This window comes from Juglans microcarpa x Juglans regia, chromosome 1D, assembly GCF_004785595.1.
Source record: "Juglans microcarpa x Juglans regia isolate MS1-56 chromosome 1D, Jm3101_v1.0, whole genome shotgun sequence".
Taxonomy (NCBI): Eukaryota; Viridiplantae; Streptophyta; class Magnoliopsida; order Fagales; family Juglandaceae; genus Juglans; species Juglans microcarpa x Juglans regia.
Window position 1 is genome coordinate 45,720,620 of NC_054594.1, and position 19,632 is coordinate 45,740,251.

Here is a 19,632-nt window from a genome sequence, read left to right on the forward strand (position 1 = left end):
TTCTTTTACAAAAGATTTGTACAAGGCTTATATATTTATGGCTACTTAATATTACTCTATTTTCATATCCTAATATACTGCAGGTCGAAGGAATATTATCCTATATTTCCAAGAAAAAAACATATTCCTCATAAAAATATTTGGAATTTTAAATTTTATAAATTCACAACTTCTTATTTTTCATCCATATTCCATGAAGATAAATGCTATTTACAGTTATAGGATGTGTAAATCACATACATTCATTTTAAAAAAAAAGTAGATAAATGTGATATTCGTATAAAAAAACCAAATGGTGGACCACACCCTTTTTTTTAAAGAAAGTGCACGGACTTGAACATTTTAAAACTTTATATAACGTTATTCTAATAACAAGTTATTGTTATTATGATTATTATTTAATTTATATTTAATTTTTAAATTCTATTAATTTAAGTTAATGTGGCAATTAAGCCAAAAATATACCTAAAGTAAGATCGGTGGCATTGACCATATAAAATTCAAATAACAAATCTGGAGGCTTTTAGAAACTACAACTTGTTTTATTCAATAAAACATAACATGGTATGATGGTATCAAACTTTCCTTTTCTTTGCTCCAAATTCTCAGTTGCCAAGTGCTTCGTTGTACCTTTGAAAGAGCCAATGAATGTACTAATAATAGTTATTTGTTCAACAATCTGGCATCGAGTTCAATGCTTTGGGTGTTGATGCAAGTTCCACCTGGATAAACGATTTTATAGATCCATATCTCATAAATTATAGGTTCGAACACCGAATATTCCACTATCATACTCAGTCTCCTAAAATAATAGATCCATAGTTAACGTTACAGTCTTACAAACAAGCTCAATTACCCAAAAACAAACTAGTTATTGGAATCTTGACTTACAAATATAAATCATAAAAAATACGAAGAAATATAGAAAAATAAGGGGATTTAGCTCCCTGCTTCTTTTTGTTATGGCTGATGGGCACATTTTTATTTAGAAGAATTGTTCAATGCTTTGTAAACCTCTGGAGGACTTCAAAGTAGTCTGGGAATGTTTTCTTGGTGCAACCGGGGTCGTTGATGGTGACACTAACATCTCCACAGGCAGCAAGTGAGAATGCCATGGCCATTCTGTGATCATCATATGTGTCTATAGCTGTCACGTTGAGTTTTTCCGGGGGCGTGATCACACAGTAATCTGGTCCTTCTTCAACTGTCGCTCCCAGCTGAAATATCAACCCCATATGTTAATAATGCAAGGATGAAGTTTAAGGAGCAGGGATTTCAAATGTACAGAAGCCCACAAGAAACTTTTACCTTCCTGAGTTCTGTGCAGACAGCCACCATCCGTTCTGTCTCTTTTACTCTCCAACTTGCCACTGGAAAATAAGCACACCAAGAGATCAACGGGGTTGTTTCAAACACAAAATGTAAATCTCAGAAATGTGTATAACCTAGACCTAGAAACAATATAACGTAATATGAAACCAGCTTAAAATAGATACAAATTAGGTCATTGCAAGTTCTATCTACTGGAGAGAAGATTTCAAGATGCTATGCATTTACCTACACTGCCACTAACAACTAGAGACTAAAACTCATTTTCTCATGCCCCACAGTAAAAAGGCCAGCATACCATCTCTTATGGCAGTGGGTCCATCAGCAAAAAGGGCAACTACAGCAAGAGTCATGGCAACATCTGGCATTTTGTTCATATTGACATCAACAGCTCGCAAGTGGTTTCTTCTGGGAGAATCTCGTGGTGGTCCAGTGACGGTGACACTGTTCTCCGTCCAGGTAACTTCAGCACCCATCTTCTCAAGAACTTCAGCGAATTTGACATCTCCCTTAATTAACGAAAAGTACAGTAAGAACATAATGAGATTTGGCCTATCTAAATGTAACACATATACATTGGCTAAACTCATCCAAGGCATAGCAATAGATCGTGTTTAAAAGAATTGTCTTTTTTTTTTAAAATTAAGTCGCATAGCTTGGCACAATATAAAACAGTAGTATTGGCATAAGTAATTACCTGCAAACTGCTTGTCCCACAACCTTCAACAGTAACAGTTCCCCCAGTGATCGCTGCACCAGCTAGGAAGTAACTAGCACTTGAAGCGTCACCTTCGACATAAGCATTTCCAGGAGACCTAATAATATCATATAATTATCTCAGACCAACCAGCTTTCACAAACTTTTGCAATTCTATGCTAGAGAAACCTACTTGTACTTTTGACCACCTCGGATCAAGAACCGATCCCAGCTATCAGTATGTTCTACTGTGACTCCAAATCGTTCCATCAACTTCAAAGTCATCTCAACATATGGAATGGAAATCAGTTTGTCAACTATCTGAATTTCCACATCTCCCAAAGCCAAAGGAGAAGTCATAAGCAAAGCAGTCAAGTATTGACTACTAATTGACCCAGAGAGCTTCACCTGCAAATGAAGACACAAAACATAAACTAACATTGGTAAAGTTGGCTCAATCATTGCAAACAAAAATCCAGAGGCTTAGTTTAACATTTTCCTTGACATGATAAACTAGAAGGTATAGTCAATGACAGGAGCTAGAATTTCAGGCATTATATTTGAGTACAAATTTCGAGTTTCAATATCAAGGCTCATTTAAGAAAAAGTAAATCAGAGACAGGAAAAACACTATCAACATCTTTGTTTCCAGAATTTGCAAGAATTAGAGAATATCTGTTATTTTCCAAGGAAAGCCAAAGGATGGCAGGTGGGTGAGCTGACATATATACTTGAAATCAGTTTTCTCATTTTTAATTCTATAGGTTCAATTCTTTCATATTTCTGTACATAAATAATGGATGCCTAGGAGCCTCAAAAGGCTTTCAAGCAGCAATAGGCCACAACTCACCCAGCAGGTTACAAACTCATTTAAGTCCATTCTTCCAAGATAAAGGCAAAATCACTAGTTGAAATATCACCATAGTCATGCAGCCTAATGTTTCTCAACTCAGCATCATGTCTATCGCAGGACAGCATGATACCAGTTGGTGTCTAATTAGGTTAACATTCCTCTTTCCACACAAAAGGTGCAATGACTAGTTGAAATCTCACAGTACTTCTGCATAATCATGTCTCTTGCATCAGCACATCAAACTTTAAAGCTGGATTGCCACAATTATTTTTATACGTCTAGCTGTAAATATTGATACCAGACTTGAGAAGACCTTTGGGAATGACAATGTTTTCTCCAGTATCCAACATAAAAAGGGGTAAAAGGGAATGGCGACAGTATATTGAAAAACATTAAAGTACCAAGTACACGCAATATTTTCTTATACAAATTGCACACATTATAAGAAAAATAATCTCACCTTACCCCCTGGAAGGCCCCCCTTTCCAATCACTCTCACAGGAGGACAGTTTGTGCCAAGAAAACAATCAGCGTCGGCACCAAGCTGCTTAAGACCAGAAACCAAATCCCCAATTGGTCTCTCTCTCATTCGGGGCACCCCATCAAGTACGTAACTGAAATGTATTGAATAGTATAAAAGGGTCAGTGTAGGGTACAATAACATCAAATGGCACAAAATATATAACTAGAGGCTGTGGAATAATTTTGTGGATTCAAGGAGAACACTCAAGGTAGTGCACTTATTTTACAGAATTTATTCAAAAGCGAGCCTTTAATAGCTCAATAAATAGTCACATGCCATCAAAATGAAATAAGATAAGAAAAAAAACTCCAATAGATCCAAATAATGATACTCGCGTCAGCAATAATCAAATTCAACAAAGGCTTAGAATCTATTCCAGATGGTTGCCACCATACAGGAGTCCTAAATTCTTGTGGATATGCCAACTCTACAGCATAGACAATATTGTATGAACATGATACACTGCTTAAGTTATATTCAAGAAAGAGAATGTTCAAAAAGCAAAATCAGACAGACCTTGAATTTCCACCAGCAGCAACAACTGCAGCTGTCAGTGGACGCATTGCTGTTCCTGCATTTCCAAGGAAAAGTTGAATTTCATCCCTCGATTCTTTGCCCACTGGAAATAGACCACCGCAACCTTCCACAATTGCTCTTTTAGCTGCCTTGTCCTCTTCGACACTTAGCCCAAGGGTTTTCAATGCACCGAGCATGTAATGAATATCATCACTATCTAACAAGTTGTCTACAACAGTTGTTCCCTGGAGAGTAAACAAAAATAATTATTAATGCCTGCCAGCAGCCTGCACTGAGTAAATAATTAGAATAAGAATCAATTTACAATCAATAACTCGATGCAACTATTTTTTTTTTTTTACCTAAATAGCTACCAAAAAGAAATAATGAAAACAAAGATTGGTTCAAGCTTTAGAGGAAATGGCACGACCTTATAGACCTTCCTAGGAAAATAATAATGTTATAACCCAAGTCTATAAAGGGAATAACAGGAGGTGAAATACTCTAAAACCCTTAAACTCGCAACACCCACATTTTATCATGTGTAAGCTCAATCTATATACTAAGAAGTTAAATTAGCCCAGAACAAGGGAAAAAGGCCTTAAGAATTCTCCTCTTTCCTCGCTCCTTTCCAGATCCAACAGGAAATTGTTGCAAAGTACAAGTGCACAACCAATATATCGAAACAAAGACCTATCTTCAAACCAGAAAAATAAGTCATTTCAGTCCCAAGTAAAATCCACATACCCGAAGTCATCGACATTCACAAATTAGATTCTTCCAAAATTCTTATATTAGGCTCAAAAGCCATGAGAATGAGATGCACAAGTAACTAACTAACGGAGATGCAAATAATTTTTTTTAAACTTCCAGCAATTTCTCCAAACGAATATATATAGCCCAAACCATATTCCTCCACTGCGAAGCGAGAGAAACTACAGCTACCCACAAGACCGCGCCGGTTGTATACCTCAGAGAGAGCAGCCAGGAGCAGAATCCGGTTCGACAGCGACTTGGACCCCGGCAACTTGATATCACCGGAGATCTCTTTGATGGGTTGCAAGACGATCTCTGGCGCCGTGGACGGCTTTTCTGCTGTGGCAACCGAGGCTGAGACCATAACTGTACCAACTCTACCAGCACTAATCAAGCACGCATTCTTGTGCTTCAAAGTCAAAGAATTTTTGGAGCCGCCCAAGAACTGTGACCTGAAAGTTAGAGAATCCAGAGATTTGGGTTTGTGGGATTTAGAATTATTGAGAAAAACTTGGGAGTTATGAGATCGCCCATTGCAGATTCTGCTAACTTGAGCCATTTCTCTCCCTCGTACTCTTAACTTTCTCAAATGGGATTTGCGGGAATTGGAAGATGGGGGCTTTTGTTGGTGATGGTTGTTGTTAGATTGACTCTCTCTCTAAAGTGGAAGGTTTACCAACCCGACTCTGCCACCAGAAAATCGGAAGATGGAGAGGTTGATGAAATTATTTGGTCGATAAATAGTCTAATATAAGGGAAAAAAAATGTTTATGCCCGATTCATTATTATAATCTTTTTAAATTTTTATATAAAATATAATAAATAATTTAATTTTTTTAATTTTTAAAATAATAATATTATTATAAAATAATATTTTATTTAATTTTAAACTTTTATCTCAATTCATATATCTCCAACTCACTATCCAAATTCAACCTTCCATAAATTTTAGAGTAATGCTACTTATCATCCTTATTTCCATAATCTTTTCATCATCTTATGATTTGACATTAGGTGATTATAAATTATTTATTACATTTCACTTATCAACCTATCATTTAATACCATATCATAAGATGATGGAGGATGATAAGAGTTGAGATGATGAATAGATTTTTTCTAAATTTTATACTGCTCAAAAAAATTTTATGCACCTATAAATATTATATATAAATATTTTATGCTAAAGCTTGAACCTGATTGGCATAACTTCTAACTTCTAAGAGCACTCTCATTGAATTAGTTAAAAATTAAATCCAATGAATATTTAGCTATTAGAGAGTAAAATATGTTCACATTGGATTAGTCAAATTTCAAATATTTAGAATTTAGCTACAGTGACTTCCAAAAGTTTTTTTAAATTTAAAGGTTACTGTACATACATCAAATATATATTTTATTAATTATTTCTCTCTCCCTTAATTTCTATCATATATTTTATCAAAATTGATATATTAATTTGAGTTAGTGATATATTAATTTAATAAGAATATGATTATTAATTCATATATAATAGGTAGAATAGTAAAATATGATAAAATAAAAATTAAAAAAATTAAATATTTTTGAAATAATTAGTTATTCATTACTATATAATGAATAAATGTATAATCTAATGTGGAGATTTGATGTGAATAATCAAAATCAAATTTATCTTATATTATTTTATTATTATATAATGAAAAAATAGCTATTTTAATGTGGAGATTTATGTGAATGGAATATCTAAAAATCAAATTTCTCTTATATTTATCAAATATGTCATTTAACTTTGACTAATCTAATGAGAGTGCTCTAAAATAGAAGTAAAGAGTTTCAAACCCCCTTCTTAAATGTATAAAAATAAATATAAATTCACGTGACGAGCCTATTTTTAATCTTTAAAATATTTTATCGTCTTTTAGCCCGGTTTAGATTTATAATTTATTTCAACTCATCTTATTATTATTTATTATTATTTATCAATTTTAATTTATAAATTTTATTATTATTTATAACTCATCTTATTAATATTTACAATTTATCTTTAACTCATATTCGAATCCAAGGCCCGAATAACATCTCTTCTAAAAATAATGAATATCCTTGTCTTGTGCCAAGACCGATTGCAGATTGTGCTTGAAACACGTGGTGGTCGTAACTTGTGTTTTTCTTTTTCTTGGCTTGCAAATGGACTACGGAGAAAGGTATATTTAATAATTATGACGGGGGTTGTTGGGAGATTTCTCCGGTTGGGGTTGGTGGTGGTGGCTGCTCCAAATTGCAGTGTCACTTTCTCGCACCAAACCCCTTGATGGGACCCAATTTGTATTATTCACCAATCAAATCTAAAAACATTCTGAATGATTTGATCAAATTTATCTTTAAAATTTAACTAATATCACACATTTTTATATTTATCTATTATATTTAAATTCAATCTCTATATTAGATTAGTCATTTACTCTCTATATAATAATAAAAAATTATTAATTTAATCATTTTTTATTTAATTTAATTGTATCACACTTTATAATTCTATTAATTTAATATTAATAATAATTATATTCTAATTAAATTAAATTAATATTTATTACATTTATTAAATATTAAATTAACATTGAATATTTTAATATTTAGCTAACCTGCTGTTCACCTACAAATTTAGAGAACCACTGTAGCAAAAATCTAACATTTTATAGAGATGTCAAATCCTATATAATGGTTTTTTGGCACATATTGACTAAAGTTTAACTATTATTGGACTTTGGCCAAGTCAATAAAAATGCTCTAAGAGCACTCCCAATAGCTCTTGTAAAACCTAACTTTTTGTAAAATTTAAAGGAAAGAGTTTAAAATATCCCTATAATGGATTATGTATTTCATCTTTAAAATACAGTTTGCTACAGTACCACCGTTACATTTAGTAGATACTGTTCACAAATGTATAAATTTGTTATTCATTTCTCTCTCTTACCTTCTACTTGTTTTCTTTCATTGCTGAAACTAGAAAGTAAATTTTATTTCCGTTTTAGTCCCAAGTTACTTTCTTTCACTGCATAAACCAGAAAGTAAACTTTCGAAACATGGTAGTGCAGAGTGTGTACGGGGAATCGAGATCATATGTATTAAGGAAATAGATGATTTTATGGGGTGCAATAGCAAACCAAAATGTCTGTTGGTGGTGCGCGTAGTTGTAGGTATATACCATGATATTGTAAATTTAGATTAATTTAAAATAAAACATAATTATATGACATTGTATATGAAAATATATTTTAAATATCAAAATATATAAATATATCATTAGTAGTTAGAGAAAATATTTAAAATGAATAAAAAATATTAAAAAATATAATATTTAAATGATATGAAGAAAAAATAGATAAGTTGATATATGATCTATTGTAAAAGTTAGTATCTAAAATAGAAAAAATGAGTTTTAATAATGTATTTTAAAAGATAGAATGAAAAATTTATTAGGAGTGCATACGGAAAGAGCTATAATTATTTTTTAATATTGTTTACAAAAGTGATTAGATATATATGATACTTTAATTAGGAAATAAAAATATTATTATTTTAAAATTTGTATATAATTGTAATGAATATCACAGTAAATAATATATTTATATATTGACTTATATACAGTGCATTTTACTTTTTAGCACCTAGAAAGTAAGATCCACGGTGTCTCTTAATATGAAATGGAACTGAAGTCATTGCGAATGTTAGGCTTTGGATGTAAAAATATTTTATCACATTTTATTTTATTGTCATAATTTTTTTAAATTTATACATAAAATATAATAAACAATTTAATTTTTTTAAATTTTAAAATAATAATAATATTATAAAATAATAATCTAACAATATTTTATTTAACTTTTAATTTTCATCTTATTCACAACTCATCTCAACTCATTTCACTGTTATTCATTAACTTTAACTCACAAATCTCATTACTATTTACAACTCATCTCAACTCATCTTCAAATCCAAACGACACTTAAAACTATCTAATCTCATCTCATTATCCAAACTATACTTTAATAAAATGAAAAATTATTCTCATTAGTCATTATTCACTACTTCACACTCCCATCTTATGAACAAAAAAAAATTATAAATATAGAGTATAATAATAAATAGTGATTGATGCATAAAATTTTTCGAATCTCAATCCAAGATTTCCCACCCCAGTAATCCCTATGATAAACAATTAAATTTGACGTAGTGTACTTATGGGTGTTAAATGCTTCCCAAGATTCCATGTAATGCTAGAAACAAGGGATTAAATCGCAATCAATATTAGGGATGGACAGAACATTGGTCAAGCAAAACCGGTCGTTGAATACTGAGATCGGTCAAAACTAGTAGAGAAACATATAAAACGATGTTATTTAATTTAAATAAGTTATACTGCGTCGTTTCATTAATACGAGTAAGAAAAAAAATTCAAAATGACTTCGTTTGGTTTAATAAACCAAACAACCCCTTTTTAGTTAGGGCTAAAGCCTTAACCCCCCCCCTATCTCTCTCTTGATCTTTGGCTCTTATCTCTCCCTCCACAGATCGAAGGTCCCACAAGCTGCTCCTCGTGTCTTGTTGTCCTCGTCACTACCTCGACGAGTTTGAATATTAAGGTTTAATATTTTTTACTCACAAGCAATTCCCATTGCCATCTCTTGTTGTTGTCGTTGATGGCCCAAACTGATGAGTAATGATATCGATACATTTTATAACATATTTTACAACACATATTTTAAAATGAGAATATTTTTATAAAATAATATTATTTTTATAAAATATTTTACTAAATTACCATCTATTTTAAAATATAGTTATGTAATGTATTATAAAAAGTGATGTGTTTATAATTTTTTCTATTCAAAATGGGCGATTAGCTGTATCAATTGTCATAATCACTCAAACATTTAAGGTTCATAGTTTATATGCTTGAAAACTAAATATTGCGTCTCCAAATTATTACCTTTTATTAATTTGTACCCTAAATTATAATGAGTGATAATTTGTCTCTTAAGTTCTCAGAACTATCAAATTTGAATAATTTTTATATGAAAATTAAGAAAAGACAATTACTCAATTGATTCAATAGTAAATGATTTGAGAGACTTTTTAGATGCAGGCTAGACTTGGGCCTCCAGATCCAAGTCCACTTCAAAGAAACCCATCTAATCCACGTCCATCAATCATACGCGGGCTGAATTTCATTCACCCGGTTCAACCAGGCCAGTCTTCTCAAACCGCCCGTTCCCAGGCCAAGGTTTCGAATTCCTCTTCCCAGGACTGGGTTTTACTTTTTAGTTTTCGTAATTCGTCTTTCTCGAATCCATGGAGTCTCTATCTAGATTTCACAATTGTCACCAAACCCTATACCTCTCTCTCAGTCACCGCCGTTCATCATTCCCTGAGCCCATCTCATCTCTCTTCCTCAAAATCCCATCATCATCATCCGTCAGATCTGCATCGCCATCGCCATCGCCATCGCCATCATCGTCATGGCCGGAGCCAAAACTTGCACTCTCTCAGACCCTCATGTCCCTCGTCAGAATCACCTTCCCGACCATGGCCTCCACAGCCACGGCAGCATTGCTCTTCACTCTAATGCGATTCGACCCCAAGACCCTCGTTGCTCCAGTGTCCACCCTAGAACCCAGCGGAGAGAGCAGCGGTATGATTATTAGGTACTTTGACCTTAAGGTAAAGATGAAAGTTGTAGACTACGTGATTGAGGTGAAATCCGACGACCAGGCTTGGCACTTGCTGAAATTCCAGATTCGTGGCTATAGTCAAGAGATCGACTCCGCTAGACATGGGTTCCAAGAGATATTGGCAAAAGACTTGTTCTGCCACAAGGCCCATTCTTGCAACATTAGGGGGTGTTTGGAAATGGTTAATGAACTCAAGGACTTGTCCACGGAAATCGAGGCGGCCATGGAAAATTGCACCAACAATGATATCAAGTATTATCTGAGGGATTTCAAGGACTTGGTTGCCCGAGTGAAGGATTCGAAGGCGCAGGTGTTTGGGGCATTGACATATTTTCAGGAGCTGGAGCAGGAGGAAGACAACGAGTCATAGCAGAAAGCACTTGTTTCGATGCTTTATGGTTTGTGAGGACTTCATTGCTTTTGTTTACGTCTGGTTAATGCCTTTATCACATTTGAACAAATTATAGTTGGCATTCAAACAAATTAGAGAGAGAGGTCTGAGGTGGAGTAGTTTTTTGTGAGTTGTTCACCCGTATCTCTCAATTTCTGTGGTAGATGTTAGTTAGAGGTTGGTGAATTTATCTATACTAGTTACTTGGGAGCGGAAATAGTTACATTTCCGGTTTTCTCTTTATCTAAGGGCATATCTGTAGATCGAAAGAGTTTAACGAGTTAATATGTCATCAAAGCACACTTGATCATTTGGAAGTTTACCTTCCCAGCTTTGGTTGCCTCTGCCTTCTTACCTTTTTTACTTTCCTTTTTCTTTTAAATGAAGTTATACATCCCTATGTGCCTATCTTGTCCTTCAATTCCGTGTTATCATTTCCATCTTAATTCATTGAATTATTACGAGTTTGTTGTTCTTACAAAATGCAAGCACTTGAACTACTATGAAGCCATTATTTCAAAGTTGTGGGTGCAACGAAATGGGGGTGGAAGAGTGTGTTTATCAAGATCGTTAAAACAAAGGTTGTGGAGGAAGTTTGAATAAGGATTAGATTCTATGTGATGAGTTGGTGGGAACGAGGGTCAGTACCTGGGCTGGAAAAGCACTCTGCTTAGTGCTAACTGGTATTTGATTCAAGGGTAAGCTAAGCCTGCCAATGGCAGGCCACTTGATAATTGTTTCCCCATGAAAAGTAGTTTGAGCCTGTGGAAGTAACACCTATGCGAGGAGCATAATTTGGCTATGTTACTCGTTGTTGAGCATCTTGGAAGAGACATGCATTTGCAGCTAAACAAAGTTTGCCTGGAGTTTCCCTATGTGTGGCCATGCTAAACCAGATGACCTCCATTCAGGTAAACCATCCCTTGTAGGATGAAATTTTTAGTTAAAGAAAAATATCTTTATCTATCCTGCTGAAATCCTAGATTGTATACTACTTTTTTATGAGATCCAATCCAATCTAGGTGTACACTATCAGACAGATTGTGGCATCACTACACAATCTTGCTGAAAGTTATAAAATATGAAACAATTGCATGTCAATGTCAATGAATAACAAATATCATATCTTCATTTAAATTCATTTCTTGGCTGGACCCATATTTCACATGATGTATTTTAATCTCTTAGTGCCTGGTGAAACACCTTGGTATTTTAATTTCATGGCTTGTTCAAACACACCACTAGCATCATCTTTACCAACAAATCTACTCATATCAAAAGCTCATAATCTGGCGGTCAATGATTTATGCACTCCGGAGGATAGTTGTAAGGGATCTAACAGATCAAAGGAAGCCACATCAATTTGTAAGATTATTTTTATATAATTCCTTTGTGTATGTAGCAGTCCTGTAGTTGTAATTATAGCTCGGATAAACAAATGAGAAAAGGCGAAGCATTTGTTTTAGGTAAGAACAGTACAATAGGTAGGCCCAATAGAGTATAAAATAACTTGGGAAGTTTTTATAGAAGTTGTTACCCACAGAAAGAAGTTCGCATAGGAGTTTGTTTTAAGAAGCTAAAATTGTGCTGGAAGTGAGAGTTTCCGTTCTAAGTACACTGCTTGCTGTGGCTTCCCATCAAGAACTTGAAGTATAATCATTCCTTGATGCACTGCAAGATCAATGCTTCCAGCATATCAAACATATTGGTTCAAAAGCAACATGATGTTGATATATTAAGCGAGTGCTATAAAGTGAATTTTAAATTTGAATGATGAACGACTTCCCGTTCTTGCTATGTTTTTGTTTTTCCGTTTTCGGCTCTAAACCTCTAATCTATGGACGCGGCATGTCGTTATTTGGGCCTGGGCCCATTTCACTTGATCTAGGGGTCTTTGATATGGGCTTCGGGCTTAATTTGTTCTGTCCAATAGCAATTAATCCAGAGGGTGTTCAATTAACTGGCCCCCGAATGAAATGGAGAGTTGGGCTTACTTTATATGTTGTTGAAGTTAACTTTTCCAATGCTCATAATAAAACACAACTTTTTTTCTTTTTACTGTAATTAATTCACAAATCCATATCTAATCTAACCATTTGGAAATCTTGTTGAATACTTTGCTTCGTAACTATAATCGAAGCGACCAATCAATCCGTGAATGGTTGGTGAACAGCTACCGATGCAACCCCTCTTCTGTTCCAGGTCACAGGATTCAGTGAATCGTTATTATTCTTGCTTAATACTTATATACTCTATAAAGATCTTTTTTTTTTTTTGTTTCAAAATTCAAACAACCGATCCCCGCATTAAATTGATGTCTGAACAAAGAATTGAATATGAGTAGTGTTAAATACAATTGCGGAGTGCATAAATGTCGTGCAATTCTTTTGAAAAAAAATGAGATCTATTATTAAATTTTTTTTTTATGTAGATCTCGTATTAACTAATTTTTTTTAAAATAATTGTGCGACATTTCTACACTCTATGATTGCAAATATCATTTCTCATTAAATATTATTGTCGAAGTTCGTTGTTACCTAAATTTGTGAAGAGGCAAATTCTTTTCCTCTGAAACCCATGTAACTAACAACTTGACCAAGAAGCAGGCATGCGTATCTAACTATATTGGAAGTACCCAACAACATTGTCACCAAATCGTTCTCAACCTAATACTGCTTGCTTATCAAATAATTTTGTATATCACCTTGAATTTCGTGATTCCACATGAATAGAGACTTAGTACCCAAATTGAGAGAGAGAATATGCTGGATCTGCTGATATGCTAATATACTCTTTATAGTGAGTGATATTTTCTACAAATAAACAATTACAAACTCAGCCGTCAATTACTCCCGTGGGGAGAGGGAGGGGGGTGTATATATTAGAATAGCGCTGTAATTGAGCCGAGTCGAGCTGATCTTTGGCTTGCCGAGCTTGGCTCGACTCAAAATACTCGAGCTCGAGCTTGAGATTATTTTTTATTCTTTGTTTGAGCTCAACTCGATAAACTAAACTTTCAGTTCGAGCTCGAATTGTTTATTTTTTAATTTTTGAATAATATTTAATAATTAATAAATTAAAAAAATAAAAATAAAAAATATAATATTGAATTTATACAACTAACAAGTAGAACATCTATTGAATTATAAAATTTTAAAAAATTTATAAATAATTAGTATCTAACTAGTTGATATTTATCCAAAATAATAATATATTATATGCCTACATATATTATTAATACATACACTTAATATGATAGTATATATCTATTTCATATATGGTTCCTACATACTAGTATATGAAATTATTAAATTTTTTCAACTAATTATTATATAAATTATAAAATATACTTATGAAATATATTCACTATATAGACATAAGTAATTAGATTACATATTATATATTTAATTATAAAAGTAGTATGCCTTTATTATTAGTTAATACAGACATATATATATGTATATGTATATATAGGTGTATATATATATATATATATTTATCAATATATGAATGAGTTTTAATCGATTCGAGCTAACGAGTCGATTCGAGCATAAACGAACGGGTTAGTCGAGTCAAGTTTTGTCGGATATGTGTCATTTATAATTCGAACGGATATCTGCTTTTACTAATGAATTTTTTTTTTTGAATCGAGTTCGATTCGAATTTAATAGAACGAATACTGAACAGATTATCAAAGAGACTGATTGATTTACAATCCTATATTAGAGGAAAGGTACGCACTTTTTGTAACTTTTTGGTGTATTTGCAGAAGAAGCATTTGATCGTGGATCGCAACATGGTTAGGTGAGGCTGAGGACTGGATCTTATACAACAACCACAAACTTAGCAATAGATCAACATCTTCCCTTCCCCTTCCCACTGGTGGACCCCATGAACACAAAAAATAGTTTTAGCACTGCTCCAAACTCCAAAGTTTATCAGACATTAAGCTCCAATCCATGACTGGGTAGGTCCCATTCCATGGCTTGAAACGATTGTCCGATCCGATTTATCCATATGACGTTCTCATGGCGGGGCACAAAAACCCTTTTCAACAACCCATCCACTATTCACTTATTCAACTTCGTTGATAAGAACCATTTGTTTATTTAAAACAGTTGTTCCCAAATTTACCAATCAACCTTAGAGGAAGTGATTTTGTTTCTATGGCCAATTTGAAAATCCTTGATCGGCTATTTGAGGAAAAATAACAGCCATAAGCAGATTGATACATGATTCCAGATCCTCCCACACATACGATCCAATTGCTTCCAAATGTAAAACAACTAAAAATGAAGACGTCAATGTATGATCATGACCCTCGTTAAAATCAACCACATAACATTGCAAAACTCAAGACAGGTCCAAGAGTTTGTTACAAATTCACGAAAAATCGCAAACTCTTACTCTCTCGTTTATCTATGTGCTCCATTGAGGAACCATTACAAAAGATGAAAATTTAATCTTGCCTTTTATTGTAACAGAAGAGACTGTCAGAAAACAGATCTCCCGGGAATGGCCTCCTCACGGTAATTACCAACTCAAACCAAATTGCCTAACAGCAAGTTTTCGTGACATAAGACTAACAACCAAGCCTAGATAAGTTCTTTAGCCGCTGCAATAACAGCTTCGGCAGTAAGACCAAACTCTTTGTATATTCTCCCGGCCGGAGCACTTGCCCCAAACCGGTCAATTCCTATTGCCTTGCCTTTGCTACCAATAATCTTCTCCCACCCAAATGTTGATCCAGCTTCAATGCTAACCCTAGCTGACACAGCTGCTGGCAAAACACTTTCCTTGTAGGCATCTGATTGCTCATTAAAGAGCTCCCAAGAAACAAAGGAAACAACTCTAACAGCTTTCCCTTCCTTTCTCAGTTCCTCAGCAGCCTTGGCCGCAATTTCCAGTTCAGAACCAGTTCCGATCAAAATAACATCTGGCTTGTTACCCGAAGAATTGTCGGTAATGGTATAGCCACCCTTTTCAACTCCTTCCACGGAAGTACCAGGAAGTTGGCGAAGCTTTTGCCGAGAGAGGGCAAGAATAGAGGGTCTCTTAGTGTTAAGGACTGCAACCTTGTATGCTCCAGCAGTCTCATTTCCATCTGCTGGGCGGAGCATCAATATATTGGGCATTGCCCGGAAACTTGCCAGGTGCTCTATTGGCTGATGGGTTGGGCCATCTTCTCCAAGCCCAATTGAATCATGGGTCATAACATAGATAACTCCAGCTTCGGATAAGGCAGAAATCCTGATAGCTGCTCTCATGTAGTCGGTGAAAACAAAGAAAGTAGCACAGTATGGAATCAGCCCAGGGCTGTGAAGGGCAATGCCATTGCAAATGGCTCCCATGCCATGCTCTCTAACACCAAACCTAACGTTGCGTTCTTCTGGGGTGTTCTTTTGGAAGTTTCCAAACATTTTAAGCAATGTCATGTTGGAAGAAGCAAGGTCAGCACTGCCACCAAGAAGACCAGGGAGAACCTTTGCAAGGGCATTAAGGCATTGCTGAGACAGATTTCTGGTGGCATCCGCAGGGCTCTCTGGAGTATATGTCTGGGAAAGAGAAACCAAAAAAAAAAAAAAAAAACATATAAGATAATCTATGCCATCATGCGACTCTTCTTTGTGAATATGGGCTAGTCTATATGACTACCAACTGGAGTTAACAGATTATAGACTATTTGAAAAATAGAAGTTAATTATGTAATCAGATGTGGCGTAGAATACTTTTCGGAGTAACATTCATGCTCATTTTAGAATGATGAAGTGTAAGGAAGCAGAGCAACCAAAATGATCAATTGTTACTTACAGGAAGTGCTTTATCCCATCCAGCAGGTAGTTCACCACCAATGATAGATTTGAGCTCTGCGTATTCCTCCTTGTACTTCTTACCATATTCAGCAAACTTGGCATTCCATGCAGCTTCAAGAGCAGCACCTTCGGGGACATGGCGGCTCCAATGCCTGAGAAGAGCCAAAAAAATTGAGTGAGACCAAATCAACCCTAGTGGCATGTCAAACAATTTTTTTGTTTTTTGATAATAGTGGTATGACAAACAATGATAAATACATCTCTATGCATTCTCACTTTTTAATGTCCTCAGGCACATGAAAAGGTTCAAATGGCCATCCAAGGTTCTTCCTGGTAGCATCAACTTCCTTGGCACCTAGTGCACTCCCATGTACACTGTATGAGTTTGCCTTGTTTGGAGACCCATAACCAATAGTTGTCGTGACCTGTGAACATCAAATGAAAAAGGGAGTCGAGCACATCAAACTCTATCAATTGGCTTGAAGATGTTCTTTTAAGGACCTTCAATACAGAACGACTTCAATGCATCACCAGATAGCTGACACCTAAATTCTGCATGCTTCTATAGATTGCTAAGGAAAAGGACGTGAGAGCCAATAAGAATCATCATATCAGGAATATCTAACCTTGATCAAAGTGGGCTTGTCTTTTACTGCCTTTGCTTCCTCAATGGCAGCACGAATTTCATCATAGCCAGTGTTACCATTCTTCACCCAGATAACGTGCCAACCAAGACCCTCAAAACGGGTCTCAACAGTCTCAGTGAATGAAATAGCTGTGTCACCATCAATAGAGATGTGGTTGTCATCATAGAAAGCAATCAACTTCCCGAGTCCCCAATGTCCGGCAAGGGAGCAAGCTTCATTTGAAATCCCCTCCATTTGGCAACCATCTCCCACTATAGCGTATCTAGAGAAGACAAACACCGATACTTCAGAAACAAACAAGATAGAGGACTTTAACTTTATATACGAACATTTAAAAAAAAAAAAAATTGCTACGAGATCGAGATAGTTATTATTACGTGTAATGATCAACGATCTCATTGTCGGGTTTGTTGAAACGAGCAGCCAAGTGCTTCTCTGCAAGAGCCAAACCGACAGCATTGGCAATACCCTGGCCAAGAGGACCTGTTTAGAGTAAAAGAACAAAATAGAGATAGATTAAACAGCTAAGACAACGCTACTCAAATGAAAAAATAGAATAATTGATCAACTAGATAAAATTTGGAAATAAGCGTCTAACCTGTAGTGACTTCACAACCAGGTGTCTCAAAGTTCTCCGGGTGTCCGGGGGTTTTGCTTCCCCATTGACGGAATTCCTTCAAGTCCTCTTCCTGACAGTGGATCCCAAGTATTTCATTTAGAAAATAGAATAAAAACTTAATCTCACCTACACAGGCCATAAGTGATGCAAGAATAACAATGATCAGAATATAATTTTACAAAAAAAATTTCTATCAATAGTTGAAACACACGAGCTACACGCAAAATAACTGCCAACTTAAAAGTATATCAAATTAAAGAGACAGAAAATAAATTCAGCAAACAGACTGGCGGTAGGCTTATCCCCGTTTTGTGACGAACCCAACATGCAACCGTATTCATAAAACCTTGTCACAAAAGCATATGATCAAGCCAAATCCAGAGAGAGAGAGAGATTCTCACCAATTTCATGAGAGATCCAAAACAGAAGGTGAAGAGAGCAATAAATAAATCACCTTGACACTGTCGTAGCCGGCTAGGTGAAGCAGAGCGTACTGGAGCATGCAGCCATGGCCAGCGGAGAGAACGAAGCGGTCGCGGTTGAACCAGTAGGGGTTCTTGGGATTGTACCTCATGATTTCGTCAAACAAGATATGGCCAATTGGGGCGCAGCCCATGGGCAACCCCGGGTGACCCGAGTTCGCCTTCTCCACGGCATCGATGGCCAGGAACCGGATCGTGTTGACGGACTTCTCCACCAACGAGATCTCAGTAGTCTTGACGGCAGTGGGGGTCTCAGCGACGGAGGCTTGTATCTGGCGGTTCGATTCGGCAAGGCGGCGGTGGAGGACTCGGGTCGATGGCTTTGACTGTGAGGATTTGAGTCCGGAGAAGGTGGGGATAGAGTGTGTGGACAGGGAGACCACGCGGTCAGATGATGATGGGTTGGAGCCATGGTGGTGAGAAATGGCTCGGGCTAGGAAGGCCTGGGATAGCGTCAGAGATGAAGTGGAAGCCATAGCCGCAACCTCAGAGAGAGAGAGGGAGTGAGGGAGAGGTGCTGATGGAGAGCCTGAGGCGTTTGATTTATCAGTGAGAGAGAGGACTATCTCCGTATCTCGTCTATACGTCAGAAAATGATGACAGGTAGGGAGAACTGACCGTTAGATTCATAAGGGAAGACATCAGATCCGTTGACTGTGGGTAGGAAGTGCCGTGCCTTCCATTTTTCTGTTTTGCTGACTTCTTTTTAATATTCTTATTACAATGAGCATATCCCTTTCCTTTAAGAGTGGCGTATTAGTTTTTGAAAAATTTTGTTCTTGAACGGGCGTGGAGTATAAACTATTGTTGTTGATGGAGCAGAATTTAATTTATAAAAAAAAAATATAGATTTAAATTTTGTATTTTTCATAGATGTATTTTTCATTTGATTTATTAAATGGTTGTAGAGCTTATAAATTTTAGAGATGTAGGAAGATTCAAGACAAGAATATTAGAATATGCTACTTCTTTGGCAGCACTGCAATTTCAACACTAAGAATGACTGGGGGTGGCATTTTTAGATGTAGCACTCAAAGAAACTTGACTCTCAAATGGGTTTTTCTTTTTATGTATGTTTTTTCAAATATAGCATGGAGGAAGGATTCACCCACCTGATTCAACAATGGTTTTCATATCCACTAACAGTAGCGGCAATAAGTAGGTGTCGGTTTTATTGTCAAGAGAATAGGCTGTTCCGGAAGCTGGTATGGAATATATTGTTCGCTAGTGTTACTATGGCATTTACAAATTTGCTTTTCTATGGACGAAAGGCTTAACAAAAGCAGACTAAG

General features: G+C 35.5%; 3 protein-coding genes across 3 annotated transcripts; 1 reads left to right on the forward strand and 2 right to left on the reverse strand.

Annotated features, from left to right (window-relative positions):
• Window positions 1–723: 723 nt before the first annotated feature.
• LOC121263161 (3-phosphoshikimate 1-carboxyvinyltransferase 2) lies at window positions 724–5,421 on the reverse strand. The gene is made up of 8 exons (XM_041165989.1): window positions 4,889–5,421; window positions 3,919–4,163; window positions 3,340–3,493; window positions 2,220–2,434; window positions 2,027–2,144; window positions 1,628–1,838; window positions 1,309–1,370; window positions 724–1,217 (listed from the first exon to the last, which is right to left on the reverse strand). The coding sequence occupies exons 1-8, from the start codon at window positions 5,231–5,233 to the stop codon at window positions 999–1,001; spliced, it is 1,569 nt and encodes a 522-aa protein (XP_041021923.1). The 5' UTR covers window positions 5,234–5,421; the 3' UTR covers window positions 724–998.
• Window positions 5,422–9,892: 4,471 nt separating this feature from the next.
• Window positions 9,893–11,121, forward strand: LOC121263171. The gene has a single exon (XM_041166000.1). It carries the CDS (start codon window positions 10,009–10,011, stop codon window positions 10,756–10,758), a length of 750 nt encoding a protein of 249 aa, XP_041021934.1. The 5' UTR covers window positions 9,893–10,008; the 3' UTR covers window positions 10,759–11,121.
• Window positions 11,122–15,103: 3,982 nt separating this feature from the next.
• Window positions 15,104–18,868, reverse strand: LOC121263180 (transketolase, chloroplastic). The gene is made up of 7 exons (XM_041166010.1): window positions 18,313–18,868; window positions 17,838–17,928; window positions 17,617–17,722; window positions 17,219–17,501; window positions 16,869–17,017; window positions 16,591–16,744; window positions 15,104–16,334 (listed from the first exon to the last, which is right to left on the reverse strand). The coding sequence occupies exons 1-7, from the start codon at window positions 18,814–18,816 to the stop codon at window positions 15,375–15,377; spliced, it is 2,247 nt and encodes a 748-aa protein (XP_041021944.1). The 5' UTR covers window positions 18,817–18,868; the 3' UTR covers window positions 15,104–15,374.
• Window positions 18,869–19,632: the final 764 nt, after the last annotated feature.

Excerpts from the sequence above, each read along its gene's own strand:
- LOC121263161 (XM_041165989.1), bottom strand. The coding sequence starts at position 5,233 with ATGGCTCAAGTTAGCAGAATCTGCAATGGGCGATCTCATAACTCCCAA. Across the intron at positions 2,145-2,219 it reads CGAGGTGGTCAAAAGTACAA|GTCTCCTGGAAATGCTTATG; the intron begins GTAGGTTTCTCT and ends TGATATTATTAG. Across the intron at positions 1,371-1,627 it reads ACCCACTGCCATAAGAGATG|TGGCAAGTTGGAGAGTAAAA; the intron begins GTATGCTGGCCT and ends CTTATTTTCCAG.
- LOC121263171 (XM_041166000.1), top strand. The coding sequence starts at position 10,009 with ATGGAGTCTCTATCTAGATTTCACAATTGTCACCAAACCCTATACCTC.
- LOC121263180 (XM_041166010.1), bottom strand. The coding sequence starts at position 18,816 with ATGGCTTCCACTTCATCTCTGACGCTATCCCAGGCCTTCCTAGCCCGA. Across the intron at positions 17,929-18,312 it reads CCGGCTACGACAGTGTCAAG|GAAGAGGACTTGAAGGAATT; the intron begins GTGATTTATTTA and ends ATCCACTGTCAG. Across the intron at positions 17,723-17,837 it reads TGGTTGTGAAGTCACTACAG|GTCCTCTTGGCCAGGGTATT; the intron begins GTTAGACGCTTA and ends TACTCTAAACAG.